Source organism: Xenopus tropicalis, chromosome 8, assembly GCF_000004195.4.
Source record: "Xenopus tropicalis strain Nigerian chromosome 8, UCB_Xtro_10.0, whole genome shotgun sequence".
NCBI lineage: Eukaryota > Metazoa > Chordata > Amphibia > Anura > Pipidae > Xenopus > Xenopus tropicalis.
The window spans coordinates 49,312,843-49,337,180 of record NC_030684.2 but is presented as its reverse complement, the minus strand read 5'-3'; the positions used below and the strand labels follow the sequence as shown (position 1 = coordinate 49,337,180).

General features: G+C 36.9%; 1 protein-coding gene across 2 annotated transcripts in view; it reads left to right on the top strand.

Annotated features, from left to right (window-relative positions):
* The window catches only part of tenm1 (teneurin transmembrane protein 1), a 373,978-nt gene that overhangs the window by 117,767 nt on the left and 231,873 nt on the right, over positions 1-24,338 (top strand). For both annotated transcript variants that reach the window (XM_031891499.1, XM_031891500.1), the window contains exon 3: positions 7,741-7,998. In XM_031891499.1, coding sequence (XP_031747359.1) covers positions 7,741-7,998 — 258 coding nt within the window. The remainder of the gene's footprint in view (positions 1-7,740; positions 7,999-24,338) is intronic.

Sequence of the window (24,338 nt, the reverse complement as noted above, 5' to 3'; positions counted from 1 at the left end):
TTCCAATATATATATATATATATATATATATATATATATATATATATATACACTGTATATATATATATATATATATAGGGTTTTGTCCCTGAGGAAGAGCACAGATTGTGCTCGAAACGTTGGAATTTTTTCAATAAAACCACTTTTTCTTTTGTATCAAGTCCCTATGTGTGTGGCACTCTTTCTATTATATATATATATATATATATATATATATATATATATATATATATATATATATACTGTATATATATATATATAGATGCAGCTACAATCTGACTTTGATTGTAGTTTAGCATTTGCATTACATTACTGTGTATAATACAAAATAAGATCTCTTTGAGTTGCAAGTTTCTATGGCAGTACTTTGTTCCTATTAAGGTTTTCTGTACCAGTAAGTCCATACAGTAGATACCATCTTCATCATTGGCTTGCATAGTATACAATACAACATATATAACATAAAAATATTGGATATAGAACCTCCCAATAATAAACCTTCAATAAGTCTAGAAGACAAGGATCCATTTGATCTCACCTACTCCACTGGTAGCCTTTTTCTGTTGATGACAATGTAGTGATAGAAACTTCAGATCCCAGTAGGTGACCATATAAAATATTTAGGTAAAAATAAAGGACTTTCTTTACTTACTGCTTGTGTATTAGACTGCAGTGTATGATCACTAGTGCTCATTCGTGTATACTCATACTCTGAAGTCCTGTAAAATCTTCCACCTTGTAAATGTCTGACCAAATATTGGCTAGAATAGGATATCATAAACTTCTCAATGGAAAAGCTGCATGTCTAACCAAATGCAACTTAAAAGAATACAGTTCTAAAAAAAAATTAGACTATAAATTATATACAACCCAGAGGTACAGCAGCCATATAACAGTAATGATCCATTAATTCCAAGCTGTCCACAGCCGCTCCCCAAGTTCTGTTGATTTTAGGTCAACTTTTGAGTGCTATGGGCAATACACATGCTCGTTGTGGGTTTGTGAACTGCTGTTGAGATGCTAGGCTTTGTGGTTGTCAGAAATTATCAAAACATTAGTAGAAAGTGAGGTTAAATCTATTATAGAAGCTGATGCTACAGTGTTGATTATAAATAAATTCTGATGCACATGTATAGGTGTCCATGCTGCCATATAATGTGAAGCTGAATTAATAACTAACCAGCTTTGTATCATTAATTTTATTTAGTAAGACAGTCCCTAAGCTCAGGTAACTGACAGCAGCCCAGAGCATGTGCTGTGGATCAGTAAAAAAGATGATGTAGAGCTACTGGGACCATTTTTGGAGGCACAGATCTTCTCTGTTATAGGGCTGTGGTGACCTCGGGCTGGCACAGAAGCCGAAAACATAAGGTGTAGCAATTCTGGACCAATTCTCCTTTGAGCTTTATTCCTCCATTAAAGATATACTTACTTCAAGCATTTCCTTGCTTGAATGTACCTAGCATGCATGATTGTATTTGCTATGAATAAATAAATAAAAAATGGTGGCTTTTCTTATTACTGTTTCTGCAATTACCAGTTCATTTGATTCTGGTTATGCCCCAAGTAAGTCAATCCATAAAACAGGCTGTTTCTCATTTTAACATTACTCAGTGGGCTAGCTGGGTTACATTATTCTGTGATCTGGGCTATTGCTGGTCAGGTATGGGGGAAAGCATGCAAGGCATCAGTTTATCCATTACACAAAGGCACAGATACTACAATTTGCTTGCCACTGTCATATTATCAAAAGAAATGCTTCAGTCGACAAAGGGGAGAGCAGGTTAAGAGGTTAGAGATTGTAGAGACATATAGAAGTGATTTCTAGAGATGTAGCGAACTGTTCGCCGGCGAACTAATTCGCGCGAACATCGGGTGTTCGCAAGTCCGCAAATTCGCGAACTTTTCGTGATGTTCGCAATTTGGGTTCGCCGGCACCGAAAAAATCGCAAAACTTACGATAACGGTACGAATGCTCCGAAAAAGTCGCAAAACTTACGATAACGGTACGAATGCTCCGAAAAAGTCGCAAAACTTACGATAACGTTACGAAAGCTCCGAAAAAGTTGCAAAACTTACGATAACGTTACGAAAGCTCCGAAAAGTCGCAAAACTTACGATAACGGTACGAATGCTCCGAAAAAGTCGCAAAACTTACGATAACGGTACGAATGCTCCGAAAAAGTCGCAAAACTTACGATAACGTTACGAAAGATCCGAAAAAGTCGCAAAACTTACGATAACGGTACGAAAGCTCCGAAAAAGTCGCAAAACTTACGATAACGTTACGAAAGCGCCGGAAAATACGAAAAAGTCGCAAAATTACCGATCATTTCGAAAAACGGCGTGTGTCAATTTTTCAGAGGTTTTTGCCCTTGATCCCACTCCTGCATGCCACTGTCCAGGTCGTGGCACCCTTTAAACAACTTTAAAATCACTTTTCTGGGCAGAAATGGGTTTTCTAGGTTTTAAAGTTCGCCTTCCCATTGAATTCTATGGGGTTCGCAAAGTTCGCGAATATTCGCAATTTTCGGCGGAAGTTCGCGAACAGGTTCGCGAACTTTTTTTTTGAGGTTCGCTACATCCCTAGTGATTTCAGACAGAAACTTTGATTTGGATCATGCTCAGTAAATTCTATAGCTGTAAAAGTATATGCTGTTTTTTAATGAAGGAACCTTTTTTGTCTTTAATTATTTGAACTGCATAACAATTTGGAATCCTTGAGTTTTGCAGCACATGTACTTAAACCCAAGGGAGGTTTTTTATTTTTTTATTTTTAAATTATGTTATTGCTATTTTAGAAATGTACTTTGCATATCATGTTTTCCTTATTTGCCCTGTGGTCTTTGGATTAGACAAATACTGCAGAATAGACTAAGACTTAAAGTTAACGTGCAAAACCATTTTTAATATTTTACAAGCATGATTGCTTTCCTAGCTTCATAATCAAAATTTAATTGCAACCTACAGGCTCATCTCTTATTGAGATTAAAATAGTGCATGCTGTATTTTCACATATGTAAGTTGGCGATTGCTAATGCACCTCTATGGCAAATATGACAGAGAACACACAAGGTATGAATGATGTATCCCATTAAACCATAACTGGAAAACTGGAAAACATAAGGTATCATTTTATTATTTTGCTGGAAAGAGAGAAGGAAAGTGTGGGTCAGCTCTATTTTAATATACCACTATGCAGTAAGCACTAGAAATATATATTTATAGTTATGTACACCACCAACATATTCCAAATTTTGGACATTTCCCGTAACCTCTGTCCTACCTAAGATAGGCACACAAATAGGCATACACACTTTACACCTCAGTATTAACTGCACCCAATTAGAATATCAGTGTTTTGGTGGATTGTGTGAATAAACCAGAACTTGGAGAAATCCACACAAAGGTTACAGAGACGGTGTCCTGGTGAGAATTGAACTTGAGAATCCTGGAGTTGAGATATAGTCATTGTTATTCACATTGACAAGTTCAAACTTAGACAGCTTAGATTTTTTTTTTTTAAATCTAACTCTAGGATACTCTAACATTTAACAGCAATAAAGTAAGAAAAAGTAATACCTAATCCTCAACTGGCAGCTGATAAAAGCCTTATTAGAAAGTACCTAGCCCATTTCTAAAATGAACTTATCAATTTATTACCACTATCTCCATGGGAGGGGAAAACCCGCAGTGTTCCCACACTTACAATGCATATGTGTATGGTTCTAGGGAGCAAGGTTTTATAAATTAAAAAATGTAGGTGGCGTCACCTCAAGGTCAGCTGTTGTCTAATGTTAGTATTTAGTAGTTTTTTTCAGTCTATGCTGCCTCCCAACTCTTGAGTATCCCCACTGCAGTTTCTCAGTTGTGTGATACAGGCCTCCAGTGACAGTAATACACTACTTGCAGCTCTGGTGACATGGAATATAAACACATATTTATATAATCACTGTATCATGGAGTTGACCATCACTATCTATCTATCTATCTATCTATCTATCTATCATCTTTCTTTCTCATAGTACATAGTACTACGCAATCTACAGGGAACCTTCTTATCACATTAAGATGCATTCCAAGTGAAAATCTCTGCAAGCCCTAAGAAATACAGTACAATGACAGGCAATTTAGCACAGAAGACATCCAGAAGCATATTAGCTGTTCAGTCAGGATGTGTCATTTTTTTTTTAGCATGTTGAACTTTGCCATCATTTTGCAGACTAATATTCTTGGTTGTAAAACTCACGTAATTCATGTAATATACCAAAAGCGAATCTGTCATAGTTAAAACTGAAATTATTCTTCTTAATTATGCCCTGTGAATAGTGTTTTTTAAGATGTAAAATCAATTCTACATAAAACATGTGCCCTGGTTTTATTTTATAATGATGTTCCCTATAAAATTCCTTCTTTGAAATTCATATGTTTCAGACCATCAGTCTTAGGTTTGTGTAGTTCCCTGTAGCTAAAACTTACAATACAGAACAAAGGTTTGCAGTTAAAGGTGGATTTTGGCATAAAAAATGTATACATTCGGTAACTGTTCATCTGTGAACTGGGGATTGTTAGACAGGGTTGTAAACATATTTGCTTTGCAAATCTTAATCTGGCTAAATGTGGCCAGGGTTGGACTACGGGGTGCAGGGCCCACCGGAGCTGCCACCCCAGGGGCCCCGCACCCCCAACAGTTCCCCCGCTGGCCATGGTCTCGCACCCCTGCAGAGGCCCCCGCAACTTGCCCGCGCATAAGTGGAACACGTCAGGCAAGGGGAGCACTGACAGGGATTAGGTCTGGGCCACCGGGGCCCACCAGGTTTTTTCAAGATCAGCCCAGTCCGACCCTGTATGTGGCATATATTATAAGGATCAATGTAAAAAATGTGCCCATCTAAACTAAATGAACATGCTTTGTTACTACTTGCCTTAAATGAAAAATGTTACTACTTGCCTTAATGGAAAGCAAAGTCACCAGATATCTACAGTTGTATCGTCTCTGGCTCAGTTGAGAAACATAGGAATACTGCATGCATTCATATATACAAAAGCCCAATGTAGGAAATGATCCTCTTCATGAACTTCAACTGAGCATGTGTAGTGATTTCCGCAGTAATTTACAAAAAGTGATCCCTGGAGGTCAGCATATTTAGGCAATGATCTGTTATTATGAATGGGTCTTATACAATAATAAGGTACATTATAACAATCTGTAGCCACCCTATAGCCCTAAGATCTGCCAAGCAGGCATTCCCCTAGAATATATTAGGACCTCAGAGAACTATAGTTAAAATGCCTGAATACCAGAGGCCCTAAGGTTTTCTCTTCCTCTCTGTTTTTCTCATGTTTTTGGAGTTATTTTAAGCTGCTCAAACTCCAGTTAGAAATATCCAGTGTAAGGGAAAAAATTAGAGAATGCAAACCACACCTCAAAAACATGTAAACCTTTTGTTGCAGAGGTTTCCTCAGCTTTCAAAGTTGATTCCAGTATCTGCTTAAAGTGTAAATTGGAGCATGCTTGACCTCAGGACACTGCTTCTGCCTTAATGCTTATAATATAGCCCAGAACCCAGTATAATAAACCAGGCATGGGGCAAGAACTATGCTTTTGAGGTATTTATTAGCACAGTATGGTGCTTATTTAAAAAAAGAAGTGTATGCTGTTTCAGCATTTCAGTTTCTTTCCAGGCATGTTTTTGAATGGATCTCACCCTGAGCTCATGATTAAGTGCTCCTAGAGCATGAAACGTGTAGTGTTTATGGAGATGTTTTAATGTAACTTTGAATAAAGTCTTTTTTACTTTGAAATTTAGTGACCCCTGTGACTATACACCCATAGTGGTTGCTGTTTTCTTGTGGACATCATGCCATACTTGGTGATATGCATTCCTGTTCCTTTTACCTTGTTCAAAATCAGCCCTAAGCAGTCTAAACCATGTATGTTTTGATTTCCTTAAGTAAGCAGTTCTGTACTTTGTACATCAGTCTGTGTGACATGCAAGTATCCTACCAAGCTCTGTGATATGGGGCCCAATATTGCTTCTGCAACAAGGGTATAGTGGCTTAAGTAGGTTTGTTGCAAAAGAGTCAGCACAGCTTTAACCCACTACATCCCACTAATCACATTTCAAAACCTGTAACACATCATCCAGGTAAGCACTAATGTCACATCTTACATAATAAATGAATATAAAAAGTTTTAGCTCAATTACAGATAAATTGTTCACTTGAAGGACAGTGCTTAAATTTCCCACCTACATCAATTCATTCTTTTCCAGGAGCATTTTCTATTGTCACACCTACGCTCCTGGCTCTTAATTATTGATTCTTTCATGCCTCTTGAGTTTTGATCTTGCCTTTAGTGAATGCGTTTAAGTATTATTGTGTCATGTTATAATCTTACTTCAGACCTTGACATTTTTTTTTCTAAAGACTCACTTTTAAATTAATTGTAATGCTTTGATTATTCTACAATGCTAACAGGTTTAAAGGTTCAATAACAATAATAATGTTATATAACCAAGGTTTTGACATTCTTGCTGCAATGCCTTTATGGGGAGTTTGCATATTGAAGGTTTGTTTTCTCCAATTAGATTGATATGATCATCTGCTTAACAGATGTTAGAAGAGTTAATTTTGTAGTGATTTTTTGGTTCTTTTTCTTCATAGTTTCTAAATCTAAGTTGTATGAGCATTAACTCCATCACTTCTTTCTAGGCTCCATCTGGCTGCCTATAGTTCTTAGTCTTTTGCCCAGTTAAACCTCATTTCACATTGTCCTACACCTTCACCTCTTACTGTCTAGAAAAGTGTGTTCTCAACTCTGTTTGATATTTTACACTCTGGGAGTGTAAGATGGCACTCTTAAAAGTACTAACTTGACTAATGTATATTATTGAGAGATGCTTATTTAATTTATAAGAACTCAAGACTTGAATAGTAGAGGAATAGGACACATTTTCAAGAGGAAGTTAATCACCTAATTGTTTTCTATTTCACCCAGTTTTAAGGGGAAGTTAATGTGATGATTGTTTGCTATTTCACACATTTTTAAGGGAAAATTAATCCCATCATTTTTTTCCTTTTTTCACACATTTTCAAGGGAAGTTAATGTGATCATTGTTTTCTATTTCACACATTTTTTTAATGGAAAATGAATCCCATCATTGTTTTCTATTTCACACACTTTCAAGGAAAAATTAATCCCATCATTGTTTTCTGTTTCACCCAGTTTCATGTGAAACTTTCCAAGAATGAGCGCCAATGCTCCTAAAATGGCTGCTGGAGCAATTAAGGAAAAATAAAAAGGATAGATGGAAACGAACATCCATTTAATCTTGAATATTTCAAGTTTTAACTATACGTAACTATAATTAACTATACTTTTAGCTCGAAAAAATAACTAAAAATTTTGTACAACCGTTAACAGCATTATCGTCACATTTTCTAAATACAACAATGATCGAGTTTAATTTGAATTTACACCATGTCAAGTTTATATGGCTTTGAAGGACAGAAAAAAACACATTTTAGTAAATCAGCCCCTAAGTGGTGGAACTGCGAGGGAATCCATCAGGTGACCTGCAATGATTACAGGCAATATTAAAAGTAAGTACTGGATAGTACCATTTTATAAACACCTTAACATTAACCATTTTAAGCTGCACAGATGCTGTTTGGATGATGAAAAGTCATGAGGTATTGTGAAAAATAACAATATTGTTTTTTGTTTTTCTTTTTTAGAGATGGAATTCTGTGAAACTCCACATATCATATGCTCTGGCTACCAGACCAACTTACACAGTATTTCACAACATGGCTACCCACTAGAGATGGGATCTGATGTGGACACTGAGACTGAAGCAGTTTCTCCAGACCGGGCTCTCAGGATGTGGATGAGGGAAATGAAGTCAGAACACAGTTCTTGCTTGTCAAGTAGAGCTAACTCAGCATTATCCCTGACTGACACCGACCATGAAAGGAAGTCTGATGGGGAGAATGGTAATATAGCATCTCACAAAAAAATATACTATTTAAATGCAGTTCATTTCAGTGTTTTTGGTCATCTAGACGATGTTAATCAGTACTAGGCCTTGGTCCTGCCTTCTTACTGTATCTTTGTCTATGTGCTGCATGTTCTTTCTTCAGACTAGTGTGAGAAGCCACCTGATTTTCTGGTGGAATAAATGTATGAGCACCCCCAGTCTCAGGGTAAATCATGAGCTCAGTGTTTCAAAACTGTGAATTCTGCATACTCACATTATGGAATTGCTGAAGTAGTAGTAAGTAGAAAGAAAGCGTTAGTTTATTATTGATAGGGACATGTCAGTATTACTTACCATACACAATGTAAGTGGGCAATGAACACAAAACACAACTAAAATAGTCATCCAAAAACAGTTGACCTCCTGCTGTCCCCATAAAAGGCCAATACTAAATCGAGTAGACATCTGATCCCTGTTAAATTCATTTAAGTGAGTGAATTTCCGAATTATGTTTCAAAAACTTGAATGTCTGGTATTTAAGTCAGTGGGAGTTGTCATAGGCAAAATCAAGCCAAATTTTCTTTTTTTTTATTTGAACAAGTGTTCCTTATTAATTAATAAGCATTCAATAGGAAAGTTTATTTGGTTTAGAAAAACAAACTCGAAAATTGATAAATAAGCCCATTAATGTTCAGTGGATCATATCCCAAAGTCTTTCTGAATGTATTCAAATTGGCCAACGTGGTCAAGAGCTGGAAGTTCAGTATCCATATTCTAAGGCATTACCATATGGTAAGATGCCTAACAGCACTTGGAATACCAAAGAAAATATCTGCTTGAGAACCAGTTAAACCATAAAAAACTTTAACGCTTTCTCCTGTCACCTACCAAATGAAAGTATAGAACAAATGAATCAGTGATTCCAATTGAAATGCTGCAGATGATAGAATACATCCACATATTAATAACACTAAAATGGAAAGAGCTCTAGTTTGACAGTTCTTACCGCATATATTTAGTTAAGAATCTTTGGAGACACCTTTATAAAGATGAAGAAATTGTTAAATTGCTTTTGTTGATTATCTGTTAAAACAATGCTTTAGTGATTTGTTAAACAATGAACCAACTGAAACTGTTAAACATAATAAGGTTGTGTTTTTTTTTTTCTCTCAAAATATTCTATTAAATAGGTCTGTGTTTATTAAAAAGAAATTTTCCAGTTCCTCGAATTTTCTCAAATTGATTAATAATAACAGAGAAGTTTTTAAAAATTTGAATTAATTAATTATACAGTGCTGTGGAATATGTTGGCTCTTTATAAATATATGTTCATAATAATTTAGCCCTGGGTTGAGATATGGTTTTGTTATATTTCTGTATACTAATATCTTGTACTTTCATTACTATTGTATGTGTAGGTTTGCTGCTATTCACTGATATAAGGTGCTTCTGTCTGCTTTGTTTGGTTGCCATAATTTTTTTTTTATACAGGTACAACAATCACAAAGTAGGAAGCTTGTTATTTTATAAACGGAGAGTATACAGATATAGTGATAAGCATCCTTACGTAACTTGTACTTCCCTATATTACTCCCCATTCAAGAATATGGACTTAAGTGAGTGCTTTCCTGGGTAGAAGACTTAAAGAGGTATCACAGGTGATCCCACAATGAGGTCTCATTAGTCTCCTTGATCCCCCTCAAGAAAGAAGGTAGAATATAGTCCAAAACCTGAGACATAATGCCAAATAAAGTTTGAGTCTTTCTGGGGGATCCATTAAATCATACCTTTGTCAGTAATAAAGGTAAAATATAGTGAATTTGGTGGGCATGAGTGGAAGTTATGGTTTTTTATTTGTTTGTTTGTGTGTGTGTGTGTGTGTGTGTGTTTGTGTGTTTAAGTATTAAATAACCTTAAATGAGGTCAGTTCCTTTAGCACTTAAATAAATGAGTTATTTTGCTTTGAATTTTAGAATGTGATCTATATGAACCATGCAACTCAATTAAGCAGAACACAATGCATGAGTGGGGTGAGCTTATTAGATAAAGCAAAGCAGAACCAGCAAAGCAAAAAGTGTGTGCCAGCACTGATTTCTGAGCGGCATATCTTGCCAGACAAATGTAATTGCCAGCTATGAGGAAGTGAGCAGAAGTCTAGACAATGGGGTGGCAGAGGATGTGATCTACTTAGATTTTGCTAAAGCATTTGATACAGTACCACACAGAATGTTACTGATTAAATTAATTGGGTAGGAAACTGGTTGAAGGATATATGACAAAGAGTTGTGGTACTGTACTGCAAGGATCTGTCTTGGCCCCTTGCTTTTTAAGTTGTTTATTAATAACCATGAGGTGGGCATTGCAAGTCTTGCCTCTATTTTGCTGATGATACTTAATTGTGCAAAACTATAGCTTCCTTACAGGATGCTGCCACTTTGCAGAGAAATTTGACTAGATTAGAAAAAATGGGCAAATCAAGCCTGTGCAATATGTTTCTGCTGTGAACTGTAGAGACTTCCCAGCACACTGTGGGAAGTATAATGCCTCCATTGCTTAAATTTACAGTCTGGACAAGGCTGTTTTAAGTGTCCTGATATCAAACAGAGCAAAAGCTTCCTGCTTACGCCTGCCAACAGTTCTTTGTTTCCTGTGCAGTGTAAATACACTCCAACCAGTTATGTAAGTAATACTTTTTTAACCACAATGTTGAAAATAACATAAATTTAGCTTTTTATAAAGCTGACAGATCCTTTGTATTTAATCCTGTGTATAGCTGTCACGATGATGACATCACTTAAAAGTAGGGCACCTTAATCTACTATATGAATGGCACCCACATAGAGCTTTGTCCCTGCATAATAACAAAAGATACACTGAATGAATAGGAATTATGGCAAGGAATATAATTTAAGCAGCATTATGTAAAAGCTTTCAAAAGTTAATAATAAGTAATTAATGACAATGTAGCTGTTTAAAATAAAAAAGAGAAAAAAGGATTAAGGGAGAGAGACAGAGAAAGAAGGAAAGAAAGACACAGAATATATAAATTACAGAGGGGTTGAAAACCCCAGTACATTGGTCCCATTGTGCCCTTTAGCTTTTAAAGCAGGTGGGCCAAAGTTAATTACAGATGCAAGTATATTTACCCATGAGAATCATGCCCTATATCAGTCACCTTGACACCTTGACAGAGATAACTGTGTAAATTTGGTTCTACACAGTAATCATACATGAGAAGGGGGGAAATACTGCTGTTTCTCTGTTCTGTACTAGAAGAACTTGCAGGAACAGAGAAGTGGAGCAAGATCAGGTAGGATTCTCACTGGAGAATGTTCTTGCATCTATTGGTATCACTGACTATGGAGAGCTGGAGTGAAGCTTTCTTGAGCAATATTACTTTACAATACAACCCTGCTATTCATGGATTACAGTTCTCAGCATGCTTTACCCTTGATAATATGCTGGAGTGAACTGGATCATCAAACAATATTTGGAGCAAGTGGGGCTGAGCATGTTTTCATGTTTTTTAAAACAACTTCACGAGAATTATGTCCACTACATGTAGGATATAGTAGTTATTCACATTTTGAGGCAGATTGATTCCATTTTAGATGAAATATTGAAATGTTGAAAATTAATATATAACTGTGTCCAAGGTTAAAAGAACCAATGCTTAGGGTATCAAATGGCATTGTATTTTTTGTTTAAACTAATAAACATTGATATTAATGCTTAGCAGTATATTACTTGTGCAGTTTCCTACGGAATTGATCTGAATTAGATCAAATCAGAATGATTCGTTTTGGGTCGATCTAACTAATGAATTCCAAGAGTGATTATAGAGTGAAAGAATTGACCAAGAATTGAACAGTTTTTAAGAAATCTCTGTAACTCTGCAGAACAAGCAAGTCTTTTTTTTTTTTTTATCCAAAATAGTAAAACTTTATGGTTTTGGAAAGGATTACTAAGGCAATAACTGGCCTGAGCTGGCCTTCATAGCATTGCTGCATCTCTCATTATGTTTTCACACTCCGTAGACAGCATTTAAATAGGTTCCCAGGTTTCTGTGTGTGCTGTAATATTGTCCATTGTGCCAAGCACTTCTAGAGACTTTGCTGAGCATGAAGGTTTATTGCAATGTCTGTAGAAGCCTGTAAAGCATTGTAACAACATCTGGCCTAGACAGCTGGTATTAACTGGCAGAATGGCAGATGAATCTGGTCTTCAGCAACTTAGGGATTATTTTTTATACTCAAATGTACCTTCACATTTATACTTAAGTTTTCTTTATTTTCTCTTATAAGTAGAAGTATGCGCATTAAAAAGAAAAAGGCCTAAATATTTAAAGAAGCAGTGCATTAAACATTTATCAGAAGTATTTCCTAATTATAGTATATTTGCATTATATGTATTTTTGTTGTTGTTTTATGTTCATTTGCATTGTATTTACTTGAAATCCTCTCTGCAGCACTCGCTTATCCTGACTGCTGGTCCTCCCTGTTAGAATGGTTCTGATTGATAATCATTTTGTTGCATCTGATTACTCGTGGGCCTTCTGTTCCCAGCACTGTACAATGTCAAATTCTCTTTACTTGTATACTCCTGCTGCCTTGTAACAAACGTAAATGATTACAAATCAGCAGGATTAACACAAGTACAGTCTGACTTCTGAGCTGGGCAGGGGGATCGCTACGGTGAGGATTAAAAGTTAGCAATGAAGTATCGTTCATACTAAAGATTGCTATAAATAATTGTCATGATTGTCATGGGTCTTTAATTGAATTAGTTAACCTTAATTAGATGATAAATGATGAGACCATATATTAGAATATTCATTCTTTTTAAACCCCCTACCTAATTGATAGCAGAGATTGTTCTCATGTTGGAAATGACACAAAAATGACAGCATCCCAGAGGCTGTAAAAAGATATTTGTATATTGTGAAGCCTCATTTTTTAATGGTCTTTTTGAAAGGATAACATAATAAAACAAAATTATCTCTGTTTTAATACCCCGCTTATAAATGCTGTACTAGTTCTGTGCATTTTTCTGTTACTTAAGAAATCGGATTTTCCTAATCTGACATATTTTGCTTGCTTTCATATCAAGGCAGCTCTGTAGTACAGGTATGGGACCCATTATCCAGAATGCCTAGGCATTTCCAGATAAGGGGTCTTTCTGTAATTCAGATCTCCTACCTTAAGTCTACTAAAAAATTATTTAAACAGTAATTAAACCCAATAGGATTATTTCGGATCCAATAAGGATTAATTATATCTTAGTTGGGATCAAGTACAAGGTACTGTTTTATTATTACAGAGAAAAAGGAAATCATTTTTAAAAATGTGAATTATTTGATTACAATGGAGTCTATGGGAGATGGCCTTTCCGTAATTTGGAATTTTCTGGATAATGGGTTTCCGGATAAGGGGTCCGATACCTGTACTACAGTACAATAAACAATGGCATACAGACAGTGACATCTGCAACAGGATCGTCTGTAATAAATGCTGCTAGAACATCATTTAAATCAGTAAAGGAGGACCACTACTGTTTTTGAGATATGAGGTACAACCATAAGTAACGGGTAGCATATTGATATCAGGATTTTGTGGTTACCATCATCACTGTTTGGTAAAAGTTAACAATCACTAATAAATAAGCCCCTGTGTTTTGAACCTTTCATTTAAGTATTAGACATTATTTGTTATTTTCTCGCCAGGCATGGATTTGCAGCAAATTTCCGCAGTTCGCCATTGGCGAATTGGTTAGCCAAAATTCACTGCGTAAAAATTCGCCGCATGTAAAAAATTTTTGTCGCACCTCAAATTGGGAGCAGTCGCGTCAAATTGGAAAAAAAGGGCACGGTCACGCAAAAAAAAAGATGCGGCCGCTTAAGACACAGGCGACAAAAAAAATTGTGCAACAAAAAAAAATTGTGCGCCAAATGCGTTTCACTAATTTTTCACTGTTTTGCAGATTTTATGGCGAAACAGGACAGAGTTGCTCATCACTAGTTATTTACTTTACTCCTAGAAATCTGCAACCTGCAGATCAAAATGCCAATGCTAACTTTGTTATAGGGCTTAGTATCTGTACCAGAATGTCTTAGGACATCACTTGAGACATCTCAACCAAAACTCTCATTATATCTGCTTATCCCCTGTAAATGAAATGTAAAGTCAAAAATCATAATCCTTGTCTGTGGATTGAAATAAATCTGCTATATAAACTCAATAAAAAGTCTCTGATGTTTTTTAACTAGAAGCCTTCATATTTTGCATCTTATCCTATTCCCCTGACATCAGCTCTGCTCACAGCTCCTGTAAACCTACATGGCCAGTGGCCATCTTGATGTTAGAAAAAAAACAAGGGACTGCTCAGTACCACACATGAAAAAAGGGACTGCCCTATAGCAGACTTGAATAAAAAGCACAGGACTTTGTTAACTGGAGCATCATTAGTCAGTTGTAAACTGGAGCATCATTGGCCATTGCTCACTCACCTGTGATAATTGGTCACAGTGGTGAGCATGTGAGTGAGCATGCGAGTGTGCAAGTGAGTGTGTTTAATAAACATGGAGTTAAACAAGATTTGTAAAAAAAGAGATCAAATGATGAAGGGATATATAGATAAAAGACATACCTCATTAATATTTATTTAATACAAAAAATAAGTTTTACTGCTGCAAGGGTTATTAAAAAGAACATTTGCATTTCTTGGATGCTGAGAGAATCATAGGAACTGACTGGCCTGTGTTCTCTCTTGTGTTACATTCCCTGAGAGTTTCTTTTCTGGCAGAGCGAAGCATCATTTTCAAGCATTACAAGGTGTGCAGCTTCATATCCCGCTATTGATGTTACTGCCATTAATCTTCTTCTGGCTTTGCAGAAGCTTCAGGGTGATAGGCTGTTATTGAATGTTGCTTTGGGCTTTTTATGTATGCACTTATCGTGTCATTTGTTTTAGTTCCGGCTTTGATAGTATCCTTGTAGATCTTCTAGAAGTGTGTGGCATTTCTTTCCTTTCATATCTTGCTGGAAGGGACATAGAACAGAGGGGATGAAAAGATCATGGTTTTTCCATATTATTTGTCTTTCGATGCACTATACTTAAAGCACTCTGTCAATAACTGCATGCCTCAAGTAAATACAACTATATATTAAAGCAGCGCAAGCTACAATGCAATGTGCTTTGATTGGAAAGAAAGAGTTGGAATGTCTGTGATAAAAATGAACAAGCTTGATGCATGAACTTTGTTTTATATCAAAGGAGATTTCACACGGAAATGTCGTTGCTGTTCCTATTGCAGCTGAGAGTTCAGTCTATTACCTATTGTACTGACTGCAGGGTCTGGCCCAACCACATAAAAGTTGCATACACAAGTACAAAAAAAAAAGGGCAAAATGTGATTAAAATAGCAATAAAAGCCTAATGTAAAAAGAAACTTCTTCCCACAATGCTGGAAATGTTCCATATGTGCACTTAAAGTTTATTTTGTTCTTGAGTGAGTTCCTTATTAGTGATTTACAGTTTTGTCTCAACGGAATACCATGTTTAGACTGATGATGTTGTGACCTCTGTGTGCTTTTATTAAACCCTACTTCATGCTCTGTATCATACTTCTTTATAGCAATAAAAAATAGGGAGAATTTAAACTTTTTGAAAAATGCCAATTTTTCAGTAGTATCCTGTGTTACTGTTTATAGTCTTAAACTGTCCTTATCCTTAAACTAGAGAAATTAACTTGAAACCTAGCACCAAGTGGTTATGAGGCTTTTAGAGAAGTAAGTATTATATTATTTTTCAGTTGTTAGCAATATTACTTTATCGATCTTCCATGAGTTCCTGGTGTTTGTTTTACTCTCAAAAGGTGACTGGCTGCACTCTCAACCAGTTCATCGTTAAGCTTTTTTTTTTTTTTTTTTTTATTTATACATGGTTCCATCTAGCAATCGATACAAAATAATATGTACAAGTGCTTGCATGTTTTTGTGATGTAGTTGTTCTTCAGACTTCAATGCATTTTTCATTACTTTGCCCAGCAGCAATTTTGGTCTTTCCATCTAGTTCCAGTACACATTCTGGTTTGATTAGTTCCTCCCAGAGCTCGGCTCCTGTGGTTTATTTTTTCGGTCAGATGCTCTGTTGCACAACACACATTACTTCTGATATTGTAATGTCTTCCAGGATATAAGATCATGCTCATTCTTGTATTGATTTTTTATTTTTTCCCTATATATATATATATTAAACCATATGATATCTACTGTTCGAGCACAGCTTTGATATTTAAGTCATTTTCCAAGTGTTTTTATCCTGAAGCAGAACTGTGTTTAAAGATTCTTGATTGCAAGGCCTTTTGAAATATAGGCTTTTGGCTTTCACAAAGCAACATTCTTATATTGAAATCTTTCTTTAACCTTTGGAAATTTGAAAAGGCAAACATTTGGGAAAACATATTGACACATGCAGTCAAACAACTATTATCTTATATGGCCACAGACGTGGATGGATACATTGAACTGATGATCAATTGAATCTTGTGGCTGCTATCTATCTATTTATTATGCTCTATTTCATCTCCTTAGTATAATTTATTAGCTCCATATCTCCTCCACCTTTAGCTCCATTTGCGCTACCCTTAATAACTTTTAAACCAATTTGTTTTTCTTCTTAAATGTAACTCAAATGTCCCCTTCTCCTAATTCAAGTCATAGGGGCACATTTATCAACATGTGAAATTAGAGCTCACCACAGAAAAATTCATCCACTTTCTGTTCATTCCTATGGGATTTATAGAAGCATATTATTAATGGGTGAAAGTCAACATTTTTTCTGTGGTGAGCTCTAATCTTACATTTTGATAAATCTGCCCCTTATTCTCCTGAATTTTTTCCATCTTTTTTCATAAAGCTATTCCAACATAATTTCACTTTTCTCTATGTCTGACCTCTATGCACTTTCATAGATTCTTTTTACTTTCTTACATCTAATCGTCTATTCCTTCTGTGCCACTAATCGTGTGGCGTAAATGGTTGGCAGTATGCTACTTGCCTTCCACCATCCTCATATTTGGTCCAGCTCCTCAATGCACATGATAATTTTTCCTTTCCAATGTTGCCTAGCACCCAGAGATCTTGAAAGAGAGCTGCACTGGAAAACTTTGAAAGACATTTTGGGGGCACAAGAACTTTAGCAGCCCAGAATTACTATGACTTAATACTATAAAAAAATATAAAGTTTCTTTGGGTTTTCATTTTCCTGCCCACCAGAAACCCTGGGCAATGGGCCTGCTCTCAAAACTTTAATTCCTCCTCTCCTCCTTTAAACTATTTATTATTCTAGTCTCTTTTCTCTACATACTATACTCTATTCTTCCATCTATCAAGCTTCCATGTTCCCATACAGAAATAGGGAATGACCATGAAATAGGCTAAATAGTTAGAAGCAGGTTTCCTGGTATCCTGGCAGGCCAGTCCAACACTGCATCATTTCTTATGCAACAATGTTACTCCTTTTTGAGCTTCTAATACAACCGCATTTGGTAAAACAGGTTCATTTTATAGTGGTCAATACATTGTTCCAGAAAAACAGTGTATTCCTCAGATAAACAAATAGGTTCATTTTCTTCTCCTATTCTTATTGTCTTTGGGGGTTTTTTTTTCCTTAATTTTTCATTTTTTATCGAACCCAGCTGGTTTCCGTTTTCATGTTTTAGCACTTTGGCTAGCTTTAAGTGTCTACTGAAACCTCAACAGATTACAAATGTATTTTCAATTTTTCAGTAGATTAATCCTATGATATCCTGCTGCCTTCATAGTCTTATGTACAGAATGTTGTACAAAATGTAACTGTCCAGGGTTTTACATTCTATGCTTTTTCTCAGTAACAGAAAAATAACCATTTTCCCTTTCCAAATAAACTGGTGTAAGGTTATTCTGTAACTAACATTGTCTCCCCTATCAATTAAAATGAAGTAGGTCTCTAAATATGCTTGACATTTTTTTCTCATTATATGCAAAATATTCGGATTTCAATTTGACAGTTAATTGTGTTATCTACATTTAGATAAACATTTAGTAGACCTAAGTTTTAATAAAAAAGAGGAAAGAAAGAACATGTCAATAAGTCAAGCCTTTTACCCTTTGCAAGCTGACTCTGTTTAATGTAACCACACTAATGTGTTATGAGTAAACATGCAGCGTGACATAGATCACAGCAAAACCCAGAAACATTGAATCTGCAGTGCTGGCATAATTGCTCTGGTGCATCAACAGCTTAGATTCTTCATTTGTCAGTATATAAAGGGTTAAATGTTCGTTTTGAATGTATAGTACACAAATGGATCAAGCATCAGCAAGGCCGATGGCAGAACACTGCACTGTTTTCTGTTAAAGTAAAATGCGTTCCTGTGTACCCTGTAGTGTAATATATTCAACTCTTATTGTTTCCATTTGACAAATACAAAGGATAATTAACAATGGAGAAAATTGTGTCTCCTTGTTACAAAAACAATGGCAGTTTTACAAAGCATATCAGTAATTTGCTATGCAAAATATTCCCTAGAGCCCTAAAAGATCCTGTATGTCAGCATTAGCCACCTACCCAGGAGCAATCATTTCTATAAATATGAAGAAAACACACAATTATACACATTTAATTAAAAGTTTATAAAGCAGTTTAATGTTATAGTGTAATTGGTCTTTAAAAAGTGCCATTTATTTTTATTTAGAACAACAAGAGATTACTTTTTTTTGGCGGGGGGGGGGGTTGGAAGGATTCAAACTGTATAGTTTCAAATTCAGATGTTTCCAACACATTGATTCACTCTTGTCTATTAGGAATATGTGGCTGTTTTCTGGTTACATAACCTTTTGAATTAAATACTTCTTGAAAATACTGTTTCTATTTTATTTTGTCACCAAGTGGTCATGTTCTTATTTACAGTATATCTCTATCAATTTTGCTTTGACATTTAAAAAAGCAATAGAAATTAGTTTTAGTCTTTATGCTATCCCTACAATAGATAGAGGTTTTATTAATACATACAATAGATTAGGGGTTGATATAAAGATATGTAGATTAATAAATGGACAGATAGATACAATACATAGATAGACAAAGATAGATTATATTGTAGATATACAGTATAATGATAAGAGATAGATAGATAGAGGCAGGGAGGTCATGGCAGTGGAGCTTCACACTAGTGATGAGCGAATCTGTCCCATTTTGCTTCGCCATAAAATTCTCGAAACGGCAAGAAAAATTTGCGAAACGCATTTGTTGCACATTTTTTTTGTTGTTGCCTGCCTTTTTTTTTTGTCGTCTGCGTCTTTTTTGGTCGCCCATGTCTTTTTTTTGTCGCCATGCTTTTTTTGATGTGGCCGCACCTTTTTTTTATGCGGCTGCGTCCAGTTTTCACGCAACCGTGCCCAATTTTGGCACAACTGCGGCCTTTTTTTTTTTTACACGACTGTGCCCTTTTTTTGACACGCTACAAATATTTTTGACGAGCGCCAAATTTTTCCAAGCCGACTTTTAACGGATGTTTCGCGAAAAAATTTGCCAATGGTGAAATGCGGAAATTCACTGCAAATCCATGCCTGGCGAAAAAATTAGCTCATCACTAGTTCACACCATTAGTTTGGAGCCCCATGGCTAGGTATCAAGAAGATTAGGGGTTGCAGGTTACCAGGAGACAGGCAAAGATAAGGGGAGCACTCACCAGGATAGCTAGCTGTAGTGTGCTCCACAGTGCTACCACGCTCCCCCACACCCCCGATAGGGCAAAAATCCAATTAGAAAAATAGAACAAGGAGCGGAACACCGGGCAGCACATTTAGTAAAAACATGTATTTATTATCATTCCATTAAAACCATGGAAAAACATGAAAAAAAGCGTCCTCACCCATACAGCTTAACGCGTTTCGTGGCTAGCATGCCACTTCCTCAGAAGCTGAGTTACACCCATGATCACCACCAGCATTTAACCAATTAACCCCAAATAAAGACACACCTATAAAATAAATCATTAACCCCATAAACACCTAAAATAGGATATCAACAAGTTAAAAACATATATACCACCAAGGATTATGGGGAGAGATGTGTAAAGCACAACCCCCCCCCCCCCCATAGACACAAAACTAACGCTGTTATATTAATTCTTATATCAAAAGGAATTAATAAATAAGTACAATCCTACAAATCCAACAATCAATACAATGTAGGAATATAAATATATATTACATATGATGATCAAAAATTACAATATTTTATAGGTGAGATAACCAAAAGTGGTGTCGCCATAAATATATATGGATATGTATAGATATCTTAATCATTTACAAAAACATGATATTTCCCATTCTCTATTAAGGCCCCCATATTGTTCTATTGTTTTAAGGCGGTAAATCCAATAAACCTCTCTCTCCATAAGCCTATTATCCAAATCTCCTCTTCTTATATTAGCCCTTGGTTTATCAATGATTTGAAAAGTCACTTGGCCTCCATCACTATGTTTCTCTCTCATGTGTTTGGCAATCGCCGACTTAAAATCCTGTCTCTCTACAGCCGACAGGTGTTCCAAAAATCTAGTCCCAGCCTTCCTAATCGTCTTGCCAACATATTGAGCCCCACATTCACATGTAGCTAAGTAGATAATCCCTTTTGACTGACAATTAAAATATTGGGGAATATCAAAAATCTGTCCCGTAGAGGTACAGGTGAAGGTTCTAGACACATTAATGATTCCACAAGCCTTACATCTATTCCTTCCACACTTAAAAGTGCCTTTGTGGCGCAACCAAGTCGACCCTTCTTCCTTGGTACCTGTCAGATACAAACTTTTAGAGACCCAGGAGGAAATATTCTTAGCCCTCCTAAATGTAAAACTAGGGGCTGTATCCAAAACCTCATGTAATATAGGATCCTGCAACAGGATACCCCAGTGTTTACGTATACTTCTCTGTATGTCATATACGCCACGTCCATAGGTAGTACAAAATCTGGGTTTCAATTTGAAACCCCCTTCGTGTGCCCTATTCCTACCCCCTGGGCCCAATAGATCCATCCTATCGGTTGCTACCGCTCTTTCATAGGCCATTTTAATAACCTCTGTTTCATAACCCTGCTGGATGAACCTATCCCAAAGTTGCATGGCCTGCTCGTGGAACGTATCCCAAGTTGAGCAAATCCGCCGAAGACGCAGAAATTGCCCAATTGGGATACCCCTAATGCAGGTCTTAGGGTGGCCACTCTCAGCATGGAGAATAGTGTTACGTGTAATGGGTTTACGGTATAAATCAGTATTTACTGCCCCATCAATTGCAGAAAAAACCACATCCAAAAATGGAATCCTACAAGGATCCGTTTCATGAGTGAAATTGATACCTTCAACAACTTCATTACAATAATTAATAAAAAGTTGCAATGAAGATTCATCCCCATCCCAAACCCCAATGCAATCATCTATATAACGATAAAAGCGTACCAACTGGTTCTGGAAGGGGTTAACAGCCCCAAAAACGTGGAGCCGCTCCCACCAACCCATGAAAAGGTTGGCGTATGTGGGGGCAAACGAGGCACCCATTGCGGCTCCACGTCTTAGGAGATAGAATGTCCCATCAAACAAAAAATAATTAGTATGTAAAAGAAAATGGACAGACTGTAAAATGAAGTCCATCTGTAATGATGAAAAACCCCCATCTAATTCCAACCAATATTGTATGGACCGTAAGCCCAAATTATGGTCAATAGAGGAATACAGGGCGGTCACATCCATTGAAAACCACCTGTAGGTTGGTTTCCAAACCAGATCTGCCAATTTATTAATGCACATAGTGGTATCCCTTAAGTATGTTGGTAATCGCACTACCAGGGGCATAAGTAACTTGTCAATATAACGGGAGAGCCCTTCATTCAATGATCCAATCCCCGCCACAATAGGGCGTCCCTTCACATTCTCCAGAGATTTGTGTACTTTCGGAAGAGTGTGAAAAATAGGGATGGTTGGATGGGCACAATGGAGAAATTCGTATTCTTTCTTATCAAGTATCCCCATGGAAAACCCCTCAAGTAGCACGTCATTCAATAATTTCTGAAACCATAATGTAGGATCCTTATCCAAAGGTTTATAGGTATCAATATCACTCAATTGACGCATCACTTCCATTTCATAGGCCAACGCATCTAAAATCACTACAGATCCTCCTTTGTCCGCTGCTTTAATAACTATCTTTTTGTTGGTACTCAAAGATTTTAGAGCCTCTCTTTCCCCATGCGTCAAATTCCTTATGTTAAATCTAGTACGCTCCCTATCCCACTTAGTTGCTAAATTCTCAATGTCTTGTTGTACCAATTTCTGAAACAAGACAATGTTATGACTCCTTGATTGTATGGGGTAAAAACTAGATTTGGATTTCAGACCCGTATGGACCACTGATAGATCATTCTCACCCACCATCATGGTCTCCCTACGCAGATCAGTCAAAGTTTGAATAACACATTCATCCTGAAAATCAATAGGGCAAGACATAAGGGTTTGAGTAACACTATCAGCATCATTCTCTACCAATGTGGGAGAAGGTTGGTCATCGCATAAATCCCCATCCAAAGTCAATGAGTCCCTGTGATTCTCAGCATAATGTTTCTGTAAAGTGATTGTCCGCACAAATTTATTGAGATCCAAGATTGCAGTAAATGGATCACACCGCATATTGGGAACAAAGTTCAGACCTCGGGTAAGTAGCTTATGTTCATCATCCGTCAAAATACAAGATGAAAGGTTAATAACATTGGTGGCCCCCCCACTGCTATTATCGGGAGCAGTACTCTGACCCTCCAGGGAAAACTCACCACCAATGGTGATATCACTTACCAATTCAGGGGAATCTTTCCTCCCCCCCTCCCTCCCCCCCGTCTCCCCCTCCCCCAGACATAACCTGGTTGTCTTATATCCATGCCTCCACTTCCTTCTACATCTCTTACGTTGCGTATTCCTACCGGATCCCTCCGTTGGCGTAAGGTCCTCCGGAGTCTGGTATTCGGTTCCGGTCTGCGATCCTCCTCTAAATCGCTCATCGTGCGATCCGGATCTGACATTAAAAAAGATGAGGGAGAGGTGGGAGGAGAAACAGAGCGAGACCTGCCTGTATCCTTGTCAGGCCCCGCAAACTGCACAGATCTGGGGGTCTTAAGTATAGAACGAGGGGTAGGGCCAACAGGTCCCTTGTTCCCTGTGAAGCGCTTGTATCTATAAGTGCCAGGAGACAGGAACATTGAATCTTGAGCACAAAACTTTACTAGAACTCAAGGTACAGGAACATGGATCACTAAGAACTCAGGAAGGAACAGCACTTACATACTGTAATAAGGTAACCAATTCAGGAACAACACAGGATACAGATCCTGGAGCAACCAACAAATTAACAAGATTAACAAAATGATCCCATCAGGACCAAACAGGGGAGGCACCTTTTAAAGGGAACAAAATAAATAATTGCCAACCCCTGGCAAAAGGTGGGAGAATACGCCTACAAGGAACTCCCTGAAATAATAATGGCACAACAGGAGGTACCTGCAAGGCGACTGAACAGGCCATGCAGTGTTCAAGTCCCGATAGTTGCTTAAAGATAGATAGCAGAAAACATCACTTGATGCATAGCCCTGTTATTCCACAAGCTCACCAAATATAGCAAGAGTTGGTAAAACTAGATATAAAAAAGTCTTAGCAAAACTGTAAACAATTCTTTTGATCCAAGTTGTTCTATAAACTTCAGGTCCTAAAGTCAGTTTCTACTATGTGTATCAATATATTTATCCCATAACTCCGTTTTTTATTATGGTCATCATCCTGGCTGTTACAACTACACCTCTTCAAATTCATGAAAGCTGTAAGAAGTGGTTCATCTGGACCAGGGTTTAATCTGGTAACACATGTGTCAAAGCAAGTTATATCAAACTGATTGTTACAGTAGACTATGAAATTGCACTCATGATTGATTATTATGTGTCCGAACACACAGAATAAGTTGTGCATGATTATTTCCAAGTTGACTTATAAGTGTAGTAACTCATTTCATCATGTGGATTATACCAATAAAGTTGTATGTGAAGGTATACTGTAAGTCAATCAGCCAAATTGTTTTAGAAAGCCACACATGAGGTCTGGACAGAATGTGCCTCAGTGATCAGAAGAGTTTGTGAGAAGGGTAATGTGCCTAGCTCAAGATGTAAGGGGTCGGTTACAGCTTCCACACTAGCTGGAGCTATATAGGGTCCCAAATTTTACCCTTTAGTGCTTATTCAGGTTGGCCTTACAGCAGGGGCCTTGTTTGTTTTGTACCTTAG